This window comes from Aegilops tauschii, chromosome 7 (genome assembly GCF_002575655.3).
Source record: "Aegilops tauschii subsp. strangulata cultivar AL8/78 chromosome 7, Aet v6.0, whole genome shotgun sequence".
Taxonomy (NCBI): Eukaryota; Viridiplantae; Streptophyta; class Magnoliopsida; order Poales; family Poaceae; genus Aegilops; species Aegilops tauschii.
In genome coordinates this window covers 2,792,839-2,809,682 of record NC_053041.3, presented here as the reverse complement: position 1 = coordinate 2,809,682, position 16,844 = coordinate 2,792,839, and the positions used below count along the sequence as shown (strand labels likewise).

The following is a 16,844-nucleotide window of genomic DNA, read 5'->3' as shown; positions in this document are numbered from 1 at the left end:
ATAGAGGCATATGATGGAACGACGGACCCTTCGGTTTGGATAGAAGACTTTATTCTTCACATCCACATGGCTCGCGGAGATGATCTCCACGCCATCAAATACTTACCCCTCAAGCCAAAAGGACCGACTCGACACGGGCTAAAAAGCCTCCCTAAAAAATCCATCGGAAGCTGGGAAGAACTTGAGGATGCTTTTCGGGCCAATTTCCAAGGGACCTATGCCAGGCCCCCGGATCCAGATGACCTAAGTCACATAATCCAACGACCCGGAGAATCAGCCCGTAAACTTTGGATCCGATTTCTCACTAAGAAGAACCAAATCGTCGACTGTCCGGACGCCGAAGCCTTAGCGACCTTCAAACACAGTGTCCGGGACGAATGGCTAGCCAGGCACCTTGGCCAGGAAAAGCCAAGGACAATGGCAGCCTTAACTACACTAATGACCCGCTTTTGCGCGGGCGAGGACAGCTGGTTAGCCCGTAGCAGCACCAGCGACCCCGGCACATCTGAAGTCAGGGATGGTAATGGAAAACCACGACGCAACAAAAACAAACATCGGAACAATGAAGAAAGCCTAGACAACACATCGGTAAACGCCGGATTCAGGGGCTCCAGACCCGGTCAACGGAAGAAGCCATTCAAAGGCAACAAAGACGGTCCATCCAGCCTGGATAAAATCGTAGACAGGCCCTGCCAGATCCACGGCACTCCTGATAAACCAGCCAATCATACCAAGAGAGAATGTTGGGTCTTCAAGCAGGCCGGCAAACTCAACACCGAACACAAAGGGAAGGGACCTCAGAGCAAAGACGAGGACGAATCTCGCCAGCCGAACACGGGGGGACAGAAGAAATTTCCACCGGAGATCAAAATAGTGAACATGATCTATGTCACTCATATCCCAAAGAGGGAGCGCAAACACGCACTCTGAGATGTCTACGTCGTCGAGCTCGTCTCCCTGAAATTCAACCCATGGTCGGCCTGTACAATCACCTTTGATCGCAGGGATCATCCGACTAGTATCCGTCACGGGAGTTCAGCTGGCTTAGTGCTCGACCCAATAATCGATGGATACCACCTCACTCGAGTCCTTATGGATGGCGGCAACAGTCTCAATCTGATATATCAGGACACTGTCCGCAACATGGGGATAGACCCATCAAGAGTCAAGCCAAGCAGCACTACCTTTAAAGGAGTTATACCGGGCATGGAAGCCCGCTGCATGGACTCTTTAACATTGGATGTTGTATTCGGTTCCCCCGACAACTTTCGAAGCAAAGAACTAATCTTTGACATAGCTCCGTTCCGAAGTGGCTATCATGCACTACTCGGAAGAACGGCCTTCGCCCGTTTTAATGCAGTCCCGCATTATGCTTATCTAAAACTCAAAATGCCTGGACCACGTGGCGTCATTACGGTCAGCGGAAATACGGAGCGCTCTCTTCGTACAGAAGAATACACGGCGGCTCTAGCAGTCGAAGCACAAAACGGCCTATTCAAGCCGAGCAGCTCATCGGTCGTTAAGACCACAGACATAGCTAAACGTCTCCGGCGCACACCTCAGTGTGCCATCTCAGATAAACCTGAGCTCGATTAGCAGCTACGCCCCCACCGACCGTCCCATGAGGAGATAGCACACGTGCCATGTATACATAAATATACAATCAAAATTCTTTAGGTGGCATCGGGGGCACACTGCACACAAAAAGTCCATAGTTCGGCTCGACCCTATTCGGACTCCAGAAGTTATATTTCACGGTTCATTAAAACAAACCAGCTTTACTTACGGCCACACCAGATTCTTTTACCTGGCTTTCTTTTTTTTACAGATGGCCATCACAATATACCCTTCAAGGACACTTCACAAGGGAGAAAAAGGCGCAGACGTGCAGCAGGGCCCCGCATTAAGGTTTCTTTCTTAGATTAAGACCGTGTGTAAACCTTTTTTTAATCTCTTTTTGTTTTATACTTTCCTGGCAAGTAAAATGTCCAAGAAAGATATCGGCATTATCTGTAAATATACGGCTCGCCGTACTAAAGTGGATGTTATAAAAGCAGCTTGGTTCGTATTGTGCTTTGAGATTTATGCTCTCACCACCTGCGCTCTTCCCCCACGTCGGATTGCCATACGTGCCTTGATACTAGGGTCTATCACCAGGGGCTGTATTCAACCCGGTGTATATTGAAAAGTCCGGACACCTGTAGGGAGTGTTCGGCGTCGTGAGTTTGGACTTATATGCATCAGCTCTGAATCATGTCTTTGGTGAATAGTTGGGTTGCCCGGCTCCTGTGCTTACTACCTTACGTTCCGCTCTATCGGCTAGGGTAGTAAAGGGAGAACTACTGCGATTGTGTCCTGACTTGTCCGGATGAGCACCTCAGTAGAGAAAGCCGAAAACTGACTGTCATGATGCGGCGAGAGCTGGTCAACCACTCGATGACTCATCGGAATCTTCACGATTCCCTCCGTGTTAAATGAAGGACCGTCCTTCTGGTCATGTATCTAAACGCACCGTATTGGGATAACCGCGGACATACCAGGGGCTATATAGTAGCCCCACCGTCAAACTCCTATGGCTAAGTGAAAGTGTTAAAGCTCTATAGACCGATTGCCTAGTTCGCCGCACTAACACCTCCTTAAAGGACCACGACGTTGGGTCAAGTGTGATCAAGTGCTTTTCCGAACACCCCTGCGTTATACGCGAGGGGACTGAAGTCGACGACTGCAAACTTTCAGATTATATATAAAAAAGATGGCCGCACAGGAGGCACCAAAACTTTTCGGGCAAAAAGTATAAAACCATAGCCTTCAATATATCATAATATTGTTATTACAATTTCGATATAATTCACTCGAACATAATATCTTTCAAGCACTGACCCTCTATTAAGCGGGCACCTTCTAGGACATCTTCAAAGTAATGTTCTAGCATGTTAGGGTCCTTGCCTTCGGGTGGACTTTGCGCTGCAATATCGGTGGCCTTCATCTTCGCACAATACGTCTTGACACGTGCAAGGGCCATCCGTGCACCCTCTATGCATGTTGACCGCTTAACAGCGTCGATACGTGGCACCGCATTAACAAGTTGCCGCACCAAACCAAAATAAGTATTCGGAATGGGCTCAGCTGGCCACAACCGGGCTATGACGTCCTTCATGGCAGTTCCAGACATCTTGTGGAGCTCAGACCATTTGGCCATCTGTTCGTTCAACAGTGGATGCTTTGGCGTGTCAAATTGCGACCAAAATAGCTTTTCCGTCGCATGTCCTTCTTGCGTGTGGAAAAACTGATTCGCATTGGCTGCACTCTTCGGAAGGTCCATAAAGGCGTCTGGAGAACTCCACAGTTGATTAAGCGGCCCATACTTCGGATCGCCAAACTTAGTTTGCAACAAAAAGTTCTTACCAGCCGTGATCTCCCCAGCTTGTCGGATCTCCTCCCGAGCTGCTCTAGACTCAGACCGGGCTTCCTTCGCCTCTTGTAAGGCCCTATGAAGATCGGCCGCTTTGGCTTTGTTATCTTTCTCAAGAACTTGGCATCGGCTAGTGGCATCCTTCAGCTCATGTGCCATAGTGGATATCCTCTCCTCGCACTGACGTTGAGCAGTCTGCTCGTCCTTTAATTCGGCGGCTACCTTTTCGGCAGCCGCATTACTCATCCTGGCTTGCTCCTTGGCCCGGGCAAGTTCTGCATGAAGGGTTTCAACTGCGACGGCACTATCTGCAGTTGTGCATATACAAATTCTCAGTATCATGCTCATTTTATAATACTAGCATGTATTGAGTGCCCCAAAGACATACCTTGCGCCTCGTCGAGCCGCCTGTTAATAAGCGTGATGTCATCATCCGCTACATCAACTTTGTGATTCAGATGTGCTACCTCGGTAGCTTGGGCAGTTGCCACGGATGTAACAGCATGTCTTTCAAATTAGTCAGATAATTTCCTGGGCATATATTTTTGATCCTCCGATCGCCTCCCTTTGGATGGCAATCAGAGTCTCAGGGGCTACTATCTATACACAGGCGCAATTTGCATTTATAACATAAATAAAATTACACTACATACCTCGAAATCTCTTAGTAGGCTCATAAAAGCTTCGTTCAGTCCGCTTTTCGCACACCGAACTCTTTCAACCACCGTACCCATCAAGGTACGATGTTCCTCTGGGATGGACGCATGTTGCAACATGTCCATCAATGTATCGGCGCCTCCAGATCCGGAACAGGTTGCGTCATCCCTCGGACATTGGATAGTCCGGGACTTTTGTTGTTCCCCGTAGGGGCCGCATACCCCTGACTCTGGGCGGCCGAAGTGTTACCTTCGGCCCTGGTCTTCAGCGCCACTCATTGATCGGGAAAGATCCTCTGGGACGACACCTCGGCATCGTCTGCCTTATCAGGCAGGGAGATTTGTGTAGGCGTCTCTCTCTCCATCATCTCCGGAAGAAGATCCCCCGAAGAGGAGGACTGTTGAGGAGGGCTGTGTGCCGGACTGCAAACATGTATTTAAAATGTTACCCTTACAGCCAGGAAAGAACGGGATATGTTTAAAACACCTAGGTTCACTTACAATTTGGCCGAGGGTCTATCTTTGAGGAGTGACTGCATGTCGACGTCATCCCCTGACTGGGATACCTTCCCCTGCTTAGAAGCTTCTCTTTTCGAGTCTTCGGAGGTGGTCCTCTTCTTCCCATGAGGAGAAGGGATGTCAGTTCGCCCTTCCCTTCCACCTTCGGAAGTGGAAGTTCCAATCCCCCCGGACAAATTGCCTGGTGTGCCTCCAGAATAGAGGCCACCTTGGGCCTCTTCGCTCTCCTCCTTATCCCCCCCCCCGCCGGCACTTGATATGGTGCCGGAGCCAGCATCCTTGTTAATACCGGATCGACAGAGTCTTCGGGAAGTGGAGCCGAACACCTAATTCTCTCCGCCTTCTTCAGCCAGCCCTGGCCGGGTAGAGTTTTATCAGTACATTGTTATGATTAATTTGACTAAGCTGTGTTCGGGAGTCAAATAATTACCGGAGTATCCGGATGGTTGCAGTCAAGGCCGAGGTCTTCTGTAGTATCCGGCCACTGTTTTCGTGCGCCGAAGAATAAATTCCACATCCCTCTGAGCATTTTGCCAGAGAAGTGTTGAAGGGTCCGTGGACCTTCCGGATTGAACTCCCACATACGGAGAGGACGCCGCTGGCACGGAAGGATCCGGCGGATTAGAATTACTTGGATTACATTGGTGAGACTGGTGTCCTTTTTAATGAGGCTCCGAATGCGACTTTGCAACGTCTGCACTTCTTCAGTAGATCCCCAGTCCAGCCCCTTGTTAATGCACGATGCAAGCTGTAAAGGAGGGCCAGATCGAAACGCAGGTGTAGCTGCCCACTTTTTACCACGGTGTTCGGTAATATAAAACCACTCCCGTTGCCATAAATCAGAAGATTCTGCGAAGGAGCCCTTTGGCCAAGGAGAAGTGGTAAGTTTGCTTATTGAAGCGCCTCCGCACTCCGCTTGTTTCCCGTCGATTACCTTCGGATTCACGATAAAGGTTTTAAGCCATAAGCCGAAGTGTGGGGAAATCCGGAGGAAGGCCTCGCACGTGATGATGAACGCCGAGATATGAAGGAAGGAGTCTGGAGCTAGATCATGGAAATCCAGCCCGTAATAAAACATAAGCCCTCAAACAAAGGGATGGAGAGCAAACCCAAGCCCTCGGAGGAAGTGAGAGATGAACGCAACCCTCTCATTGGATCTGGGAGTGGGAATAACCTGCCCTTGAGCAGGAAGCCTGTGGAGGATTTTCACAGTCAGGTATCTTGCCTCCCTGAGCTTTGAGATATCCTCCTCTGTGACAGAAGAGGCCATCACCGGCCTTGAGGGCCGGTTCCGGACATGGCTGGAGGCTCGAAGCGACTGGACTGACCCTTGAGTGTTGGAACTTGAGGTGGGAGGTGGAGGAAAGAACTAGCGTGGAAGGAAAAGGACAGGCCTCAGCCCCTTTATAAAGGCGACAAATATCAAGCGTCCCCTCCGTGGCCTTAAAACATGCCTATTCCCAAGGAATCATGCCAACAGAACGGTTGGGTTACCCACGCCCGTGTTGATGAAAATCCCGCAATAAGGGGACACGATCTCTGCTTTGATAAGACGTGCTAATGAAAACCGTCTCCTGAAACATGGAGCGGCAGGCTAGAAAACGATTCAAAATAATGGTCGGGTGATGACGTAATGTCGTGCTACCAAAATTGTTGGCGGATTGGACTCGTGAAATATTATACTCACTAGTACAAAACAGGGCTTTCATCACAGGGCAATTTTCACATTAGTCCCGGTTCAGTCACGAACCGGGACTAATGTGAGCATTGGTCCCGGTTCGTGTGGCTAAGGCATTAGTCCCGGTTCACTTGGGCCCTTTAGTCCCGGTTGGTGCCACGAACCGGGACTAAAGGGTGCGATGCCCATTAGTCCCGGTTGGTGGCACCAACCGGGACTAAAGGTTAGTCCTTTAGTCCCGGTTGGTGCCACCAACCGGTACTAATGGGCTTTGAGGCATTAGTACCGGTTCATGGCACGAACCGGTACTAAAGGTCCCATTTTCAAACTTTACCCCCCCCCCCGACCGCCTTGTCAGTTTTAGAAAAAACAAAAGAAAATGATGGAAATGTCAATAAAATAAAATAAAATAAGTTTCCCATGTGATATGTGGTCTAGTTGTTGGGAAAATTAACAAATATGAATTTCGACTTTATTTGCAAAATCTCTCTGGAATTTCTTAAAATGGGCATAACTTTTGCATACGAACTCGGATGAAAAACTTTTTTATATGAAAAATCATCTACTCGAAAAGTTACATCCGAATTTAACGGGGGGAACCCCGTTAAACATTTTCAAAATCCTCAAAAACCTAACAGAAAAAAAGATACGGGGCTTTTAAGATCTGGAGAGGCAAAACAATTCAAAAAATTTCAAATTGTGGTCAAACTGTGGTCAAACAATGGTCAAACTAATTATTCTAGAATATTAGTGTTACTAAATAATTATTTCAGTTTTTTTGAATTTTGGTCAAATCTGGTCAAACTGTGGTCAAACAGTGGTCAAACAATGGTCAAACTAATTATTCCAGAAATATTAGTGTTACTAAATAATTATTGTTTTTTAAAACAATAGTTTCAAACTCAAACAGTGAAATGTGTCACTTCATGCTCAAGCTAAATTCCTGAGGGTTAATAGAATTGACATCTTACTATTGTCAGGAAAACAACAACTGCAGACTTGGAAACGAGGGAGAATAGAACCCGGAAGTTAAGCGTGCTCAGGCTGGAGTAGTGAGAGGATGGGTGACCGTCCGGGAAGTTAGATGATTTGGAATGATGAGGGGGTGATTAGAGATTAGAGGATAAATTGAGCAGTGATGAGGGGTGGTGATTAGAGATTAGAGGTTAAAATAATTCAGAAATTTGAAAATCAAAAAAAAATTTAAAAAAATTCGCAAAAAAAAAATTTCAAAAAAAAAATATCATAAAATTTCCTTTAGTCCCGGTTGGTAACTAAAGGTGGAGCTCCGGTTCAAAAACCGGGACTAAAGGCCCTTACCAACCGTTTCGCAGAGCCGGACACGATTCTTGTGTTCGAAATCTACTTTGAAGTATTCGGAGAAGGAACCGGCCTTGCAATGCCGAAGACAATCTGCGCGCCGGACTCATTGTCATTGAAGCCTGGTTCAGGGGCTACTGAGGGAGTCCTGGACTAAGGAGTCCTCGGACAGCCGGACTATATACTTGGGCCGGACTGTTGGGCTATGAAGATACAAGATAGAAGACTTCGACCCGTGTCCGGATGGGACTCTCCTTTGCGTGGAAGGCAAGCTTGGCGATTCAGATATGTAGATTCCTTTCTCTGTAACCGACTTTGTGTAACCCTAGCCCCCTCCAGTGTCTATATAAATCGGAGGGTTTAGTCCATAGGACAACAATCATAATCTCATAGGCTAGGCTTCTAGGGTTTAGCCATTACGATCTCGTGGTAGATCAACTCTTATAATACTCATATTCATCAAGATCAATCAAGCAGGAAGTAGGGTGTTACCTCCATAGAGAGGGCCCGAACCTCGGTAAACATTGTGTCCCCCGCCTCCTGTTACCATTAGCCTTAGACGCACAGTTCGGGACCCACTACCCGAGATCCGCCGGTTTTGACACCGACAGTGACGTCCTGTTGTAGCAAATACTTCTAAGGCCTCTTTGGTTCATAGCGTAAGAAAATTAGAGGAATAACATAGTCATAGAAAATGAGATGTCATGTATCCCAAATCCTGTGAACAGAAATAGGAAAAAAGATGCTCTTTGGTTCACATCACATAATATTTTTCAATTGGGTCTAGGCTAATGTTCATTTTCCTATGAAATGTATAGGATAGGAAGAATTCCTCTATAAGAACAGAATCCCAAAGAGCTTTAAAGGAGTTTTTTCCTATAGAAATCATATTCTATGGAATTCCTACAGAATTCCTCCAAACTAAAGGAGGCCCCACTATGTTATCCCAGTCAACTTGAATGGAGTATCATTTCTCACAAATTTAGCACTTCAATGTACTAGTACTCCTTTTGTCTCATATTAATTGTTGCTCAAAAGGATGTATCTACACGTAGGTAAATCCATTTGAGCGACATTAATCTGGTATAGAGGGAGTACTTGTTTGCAAAGAATTCTGGAATCTTGATTTACTTTATATGAGTATCAATATATACTACCAGGTCAGCAGGTGAGCTGCTCTTTGAATTACCAGAAGAGTAGTTGATACAAAATAAAAGAGAGGAAATAGAACTAGCCTGAAACATGACTTGCCCAGAAAAATCACTTGATATAACTTAGTGTGCCTTTTTCAGCGCAAGTGCAACATATTAATATAATGCTGATACCAGTGCTCCTGGCCCTGAGTGAATCTGACTGCTCTCTGGCCCTGGAAGCCGCCTGAATGGCCGGACCGTGCGACTGATCCTTAGCTAGATTATTTATAGTGATTTTCATGATAAATACATTTGTGGACACATTAATCTGTTATTTGCAGGGGCTTTGAATAGTTTTTGGGACCGAAATGCACCTGATTTCGAGCACGCACTAATCCAAGTAATAAATAAAATCGAAATAAAAGACATATATGACACCTAACAAGCCATGAGCAGAACACTGCAACAATTAATAACACGAACCATCAAAAAGAGTCGCGAACAAATTTACTAAAAGCAACCTTTCCTCCTACTAGGTTGTCATGGAGAGAAAGAAGGATGCATTGAGAGAGGAGGGTGGAGAGTCCCGTGATGGCGGTCACATAATGTTGTGAGGGAGAGGATACACGCAGGTGCGACCGTGCCATTTTGTCTTGTGTGCATATGCCCCCAACTCCCATGCACGCTTGGGACGGCCGACAGAGTTCTCCTCGGAAGAAATAATCAAAGGGTGTATGTGTGATTTAAGTTTCTTTAAAATATTTAACAAAGTACTACTACTCCTCCTCTTTCAAATCCAGAGCAGATAAGAATCCAATGAGACTGTCCAATCTGATTCCAGTGTTTGAAACTAAGCAGCGTACGTGAGCGGGTGAGGCACCATCGGGAGCAATCGACAAAAGATGCATAGCGTCCCAGGAATTAACAAGAGGCAGGCTCGACAGTAGAGGCACAAGCCACAGTGCCATGCATGTGATGTGACAGTAGAGGAGATGAACCACAACTAAGTGAGAGAGAGACGCATGTGATGTCCCCGTCTCCATCTGCTTCCCCTCTCCTCTCACTCCGTCCAAACACTAGCTAGCTACACTCTTCTTCGGTGATGAGGCCACCGGACATGGATGACCCCGGCGCCAGCTCGCACGCCAAGGAGGAGCTGCAGCCGGAGGTGGTTATCTACACGGCGTCAGCTTCAGCGTCGCGCCGCAGAGCGCGCACCTCGGCCGACCTCTACGCCTTGCGCGCCCTACTACGGGGCTACGGCCTGACCACAGACGAGCGCGACGTGTCCACGAGCAAAGCGCACCGCTGCGAGCTCAAGTCGTTGCTCGCAGCTCGGGGCTGCGCCTTCTCCCTCCCGCAGCTCCTCGTGGGCGGCCGGCTCGTCGGCGGCCCCAAAGATGTTAGGCAGCTGCACCAGGCCGGCGGGCTGAGGCCTCTCCTCGACGACGCCCCAAGGCCGAGCCCCGCCTTCGTCTGCCAAGCCTGTAAGAGGGTCGGCTCCGTTCCCTGCAGGAAGTGCAGGAACACCCGCAACAAGATGCGAGATCATGGCGTTATTGCCGACGAGCAGGACAAGGTTGTCCTTTTTTATCCAACCCAAGGTGACACTTCGCTTCTCTCCTTCCTAATTCCTATCCCTCTACAACAAAAAGAAATCAAAGAGACTGAACTTGCTTAGAGAGCCGTTTCCTTTTCTTTATGCTGACATAACTCGATCTTGTTGCGCTATAGGCAGTATTACTTATATCTAAAATAAAGTAGGCGCAGCTCATTTCTTCTGTTAGTTTGTATTACATGCAACATCTGCTTGTGTGTAAAATAAATTGTTCTTTCTTGTCTATGTTTCTTTTCAGATGTTTCAGTGGGAGGTAGAGGCAGAGAGATGGATGCGAGTTTCAGTGTTTCTCTGGGCGCCATGAGACCCCTTCTTAAGAAGCTTGACATGATGCTAGGTCCTCATGGATGCAAGTTGACCAAGGGGGTCAATGATAGGTGTCAGCTCCTCAAAGATGAACTTGAAGAAATAGCCACATACCTTGAAGATCTGTTAAAGGTGGAGGACCCTCCCCTGGCGGCCAAGTGCTGGATGAAAGAGGCACATGAGTTATCTTATGACATCCTAGATTGTATTGACAACTTTGTGCCCCCTGATCAGTCTCTTGGCTACAAATTTGACCATAACATGACTCATGTTAAGATTCCCAAGAGGCTCAAGTGGCAGAAACAGATTGAATATGCAGCTCCTGATGTGTCAGGACATGTTATCTCCAAAACCATCCGTGTTGATGTAACTTGTGCTCCCAAGAGGCTCAAGTGGTACCAGCAGATCGTTGAAAAGGTATCAGAATTTAGGATTTATGCCCAGGAGGTGGTTCGACGGTACGACAGATACCAGGTCCACTGTTGTAGCACCTCGGTGGCAAGTAGATTTTCGGCCATTGGGCCTATGATGCCAATGCCGCCACCGCCTTGTGAGAAAACTTGTTCCGGCCTAGTAATTGATGGTCGGATGAGTAAGTTTATCAACTCCCAGCTGGCTAATGATGAGAATCGGCAGCTCAGGGTGGTGTCTATTCACGGATCTGGATGTCTTGGTAAAACAATGCTTGCCAAAGTGTTGTATAATAAATTGGGGAGGCAATTCCATTGTCGGGCTTTCATCCGGGTGTCCAAAAAGCCTGATATGAAAAGACTTTTCTGCGACATGCTCTCACAAATCCAGCGAAAGCATCCCCAAGCAAGCGAAGACGCTTCTGATGAACTTCACATTACTACTGAAAATATCAGGAATTATCTACATGCCAAGAGGTACTTATTTTCCACATGCAAATAGTATGTACTAGTTGTACTGCATAGTATGTACTGCTTATTTTCCACATGGTCCATAATAGCATGTAGATCAAATCCCTACAGGTGTTGTTTTGTTTTTCACAAAAAAAAGGCATGATGATATATAGTCAATTTCTGAAAAGATGTTTCTCAGGCAAGCTTTACAGTGAGCTGAAAAAGCTTGATAGTAAGCGTTATAGTACATGCCTGTCCAATCAACGGACATTAGTTTTACTCTTCAAGTCAGCACTAACTTGATGCTGGTAGTAACATTCTTTTCTAGTGTATCTAACTGTTGTTACTGTTAGCCTGACACATAAATGTGACATGCGTGCATTCTTGACATGCAGGTACCTAATCGTTGTTGATGATTTATGGGATACATCAGCATGGGATTTTATTAATCAGCTTTTGCCCAAGTGTATTAAAGGAAGCAGAATTATAACAACTACACAGATTGAAGATGTTGCATTAGCATGTTGCTGCGATGACCCAGAACAAGTTTTTGAGATGAAACCTTTGGATGATGATCACTCAAGGAAGCTATTCTTTGGCAGGATTTTTGGCTCTGAAAGTGACTGTCCTGAAGAATTCAAACAAGTTTCAAGCCAAATTGTAGAAATATGTGGTGGTTTGCCGCTAGCAACTATCAGCATAGCTAGTCTGTTAGCAAACCAGCCTTCCGTTTCAATGGAATTATTCACACACATACATGATTCGTTTATCTCTCTTTTGTCATCAAATTTAACTTCAGAAAGAACGACACAAGTACTGAACCTCAGCTACAACAGCCTTCCTTATTACCTAAAGACATGCCTGCTCCATCTTAGTATGTATCCAGAGGGCTCCATAATCTTCAAACATGACCTGGTCAGGCAATGGATGGCTGAAGGGTTTCTTGCTGCAAGTGAAGGGAAAAACATGGAGGAAGTTGCAGGATTGTATTTCGATGAACTTGTTGATAGAAGATTCATCCAACCTATGTCTATCAACTTCAACAATGAGGTGGTGTCCTGCACAGTTCATGCCGTGGTGCATGATCTTATTGCGCACAAGTCTGCTGAAGAGAATTTCCTTGTGATACTAGATTACAATCGAAAGAATTTGACACTTTCTCATAAGGTCCGTCGACTATCGCTCCAACTTGGTGATGCAAAATATGCCAAGATACCAGAAAACATGAGAAAGTCACAAGTACGTTCACTTGGAGTTTTTGGACTATCAGAGTGTATGCCTTGCATTGGAGAGTTCAAGCTTGTTCGTGTTCTGAACCTTCATCTATCTAGCCATCATAATGGAGACCAAGACCTGGCTATAGACCTCACTGGGATATCGGAACTGTTCCATCTTATATATCTGAAGATTGTATGTGATGTCTGCATAAAATTGCCAGGCTGTATGAGAGGGCTGCAATGTTTGGAGACACTGGATGTTATGGATACACCAAGAGGCACTCATGTTCCCTGGGATATTATATATCTCCCACACTTGTTGCACCTCAGTCTTCCTCTTGATACATATCTTCTGGATTGGGTCGTCGGTATTCGGACCCTTGGCATGCTGAACCACCTGGAGGATCTTTATATTCCTACACCTCCTTCTTCTGACCATGACCATGTCAAGAGAAGCATGGGAGCTCTGGGTACCTTAATCGGACGACATGGCAGCCTGAAAACTGTAAAACTGGTGGCTCACAGATCCTCGGTTAAGTATGATGACGCTTCAAAAGCAACCATTAACTGGTTTAACGTAGCACCTCCCGCGAATCTCCAGAGATTTGAATGCTCTCCACACAGCCGCATCATATTTGATGAAATCCCATGGGGGAAGAGGCGACTTGGCCACCTGTGCATTCTGAAGATTGAAGTGAGGGAACTGCTAGTAAATGATGTTGATATTCTTAGAGGGATGCCTGCCCTCACTGCTCTGTCATTGTATGTGGAGATGGCGCCTAGCGTGAAGATCATCTTTGGCATGGCTGTAGGATTCACAGCTCTCAAGTACTTCAAGCTGAAGTTCGCAAGTGGAATAGCTTGGCTAAAATTTGAGGCGGACGCAATGCCTAATCTCTGGAAGCTCAAGCTCGTTTTCAATTACATCCCCCGAATGGACCAACGACTTAATCTTTTTTCGAAGCCTGACCAGTGGAAACAATATCGACATGGTACTGCATTAATCAGCATCAATCATATGACAGGCCTTAGAGAAGTCTCCGCAAAATTTGGAGGTGCAGCTGCTGATCTGCAGTATGTCTCGAGGATCGGCGTAGTTATTAATCATCCGGGCAATCCTGTAATCAGCGTGCAATTAGTGGATTCCGGTTCCGATGGTGATAAAAGGTACTCTAGTACTAGTCCAATCTAAATGATTGGTGTTTCTGTTGTAACTGTTCAATTATTCAAATCAACCTGATTTGATATTCATGCTCTGACTAAGCTATCTAATGGTTGTTGTGATCAGGATATCATCAGAGTCCTCTTCAGGCTTGCATCCTCCAGGTATACTTTTTAGTCAAAAGGAGTTCTAACAGAGACGTTCCGTCATCAGGTGTTAAATTACTACTAGTGTCAGGTGCAAAAGGATTGATGAAGTGTTGAATTTTGTCAGGTGCAGATGGTGGAGAGCAACAGGATGTGGTCTCGTGGAGCAATACCATTGGTGTGATAGGCCGGGAACTCTTCATCTATTGCCTCCATCGTATGTCCAGGTGGGACTATGGCTCCATCGCCTCCCTGAACCGCGACTTCAATTCGGTGGTTCGCAACGGGGAGATCTACCGCCTGCGTCGGAAGAATGGGGTCGCAGAGCACTGGCTCTACCTCTCTTGCAGTGATCCCCACGAGTGGGAGGCTTATGACCCGTCCACTGGGCGCTGGATCCAAGTGCCCAAGATGCCACCGGCTCAAAGCATCCTCTGGGAGTCGCTTGCTGTAGGAACTGAGTTGCTGGTTTTTGGGAACGAGGGGGTTGCCTTGAGATATAGCATCCTTACCAATTCATGGACATGGCTGGCTGATGCGATGTACCCCCCGCGGTACTTGTTTGGGTCAGCAAGTGTCGGTGAAAAGGCGTATGTCGCGGGAGGCAAGGTTTCTTACGTTAGTTACTTGAGCTCCGCAGAGATGTATGACTCGGAGGCACATACTTGGACACCCCTTCCCAACATGAATAGGGCTAGGCACAAATGCTCTGGTGCGTTCATGGATGGCAAGTTCTATGTGATCGGTGGTGTTACCCGTAGCCGCGAGCTCTTGACATGCGGTGAGGAGTATGACCTGAACCGGCGGTCATGGAGGGTCATCGACAATATGTCTCAGGGGCTCAACAGTACAGCCATTGGTGCTCCTCCGCTCATTGCAGTTGTGAACAATGAGCTTTATGGCGCTGATTACAGTGTGAATAATGATCTGAAGCAGTATGATAAGCTGGACAACAAGTGGATCACTCTTGGAAAATTGCCTGTACTGTCTAAGGACAAAGATGGCTGGGACATGGGATTCCGAGCATGTGGTGACCGGCTGATTGTAATTGGGTCTCCAAACAATTCTAGTGATGAGAAGGCGGTTGAGCTTCATTCATGGACCCCGGATGAGCAACCGCCTTTGTGGAATTTGTTTGCCACACGCCCATACGGGGGCGACCAGATTTTGTGCACCGTCATGGGTTGCTGAGTCCACGCGGAATAAATACGGGGACATCTATTGATGATTCAACTTTGGCGGCAACTCGTGCTCTCTATAATCAATCAGGTACGCACCTCATACAATGTAGTCGTCGTCGCTTTTGTTCAGTTATACTCCCCATGCCCCCGCTTCTCTCATTGCACCTCATACAATGTGTTTTCCAGCGTGGGAATACTCCCGTTTGTTTTTTTACCCAGTTTGCTCCGTGATATGCTTTTGTTCAGTTGTGTTATCACGTTCTGAATGGTACTGATATTACTTGTATGGTCAAATCGTGGGTTTGTTTGACTGACACCGTGTTTCTGTTCATATTTCCATGCAGTGGCTGCTGGAAAGTCTGCCTGTGCCTCATTCTCAAGTCTGCTGGAGTGTCCTGTGAGCACTGGTGCTACAAAAAGAGAAGACATGTATGAGTTTGGAGAAAGTGACAATTTGGTTTTTTCAGTTGCTAGCTAGCTGTGATTTCTTGTTTCAATTTGGATTCCAGAAATGTTACTGGCTGTTACTATGACCCAAATTTATCTGTACCGTAGCATGCTACTATCAGTTATTTTTTAACATCAAATTCAGTCTGTATCTTGCATTCTTTTCTGTTCAAAATTTCTCAAACTCGGAATAAATAAAACTGTTTGGACAGAAGCACATGAGTATCATTTCATATTCACTCAGATGAATAAGGTCGAATATCTTCTCGAAACGGTTGCATGGATTTCATCTTACACGCACAGTTGCAATGTGTCACAAGACTCACAAGCATGCAATGCACCTAGCGAGTCGGGAGTCCTGACCACAAATCACTGGTGACACTACTATCACAACTACTGTAAATAGTTCGAATTGCCTCCTATGTACAGATATCCTATAGCTAAGAGAGAATGGGCGATGAAGAATCGACAAATTCGCAGACGTAGATATCGCTACAGCTTTTTAGCGGGCTCTCCGGTCCAGTAAGACAGCAACAAGGATCTTCTCGGGATTGAATGGCCCAGATTCATGATCCCTTATTTTGGCTCTTCCATCTCATGCCTTTAGTGATGCACTGCATCTTCACTAACATCTCCACCGTACCCCTGAATATCATACCCGCGACATCCGCCCCGGAGTCCTTCTGAATGTTGGAAGACGGCTGCTGTGCACTCTGCCCGTGCGGTGCTGCCCGCTTCTCACGCGGTGATTGTGGCCACTCCCGCTCCTCATGCAGCTTAGCGCACGGCGCTCCTGGAGACTAGCTCCCTTCTGTTGTAACGGATCGCCATGCACTCGTGTGCTCCTTGTGTGTATATAAGGCTATGCCTTTCATTGTAATAGACCACTTAGTGATTCTCATCATTCTTCTTGGTATCAGAGCCATCTTTCCTCCATGTATCCCATGGCCGGTTCCCATGCCACTGACGAGGGCTCCGACGCCGGCGAGCAACCCGACGCCGGCGTGACCTCTGGCAGCCCACCCCTCCCTAGCGCTAGCGCAACACTGCCCACCGCCTCCGCACCCCTTCCCGTCCAGAGCGCTCCCCCGGCCACAGCTCCTATGCAACTCACCGTCGCGCCGCTCGGCTCGGCGACCGGCGACGCCGCGTCCTCCTCCACGGCGCCTCCTCCTTCGATCCACGC

General features: G+C 47.0%; 1 protein-coding gene across 1 annotated transcript; it reads left to right on the top strand.

Moving 5' to 3' along the window:
* The first annotated feature begins 9,697 nt into the window (after nt 1–9,697).
* Nucleotides 9,698–15,875, top strand: LOC109768516 (disease resistance protein RGA5). The gene is made up of 6 exons (XM_040396720.3): nt 9,698–10,322; nt 10,575–11,529; nt 11,901–13,889; nt 14,011–14,048; nt 14,158–15,299; nt 15,556–15,875. Exons 1-5 carry the CDS (start codon nt 9,821–9,823, stop codon nt 15,219–15,221), a joined length of 4,548 nt encoding a protein of 1,515 aa, XP_040252654.1. The 5' UTR covers nt 9,698–9,820; the 3' UTR covers nt 15,222–15,299; nt 15,556–15,875.
* Nucleotides 15,876–16,844: the final 969 nt, after the last annotated feature.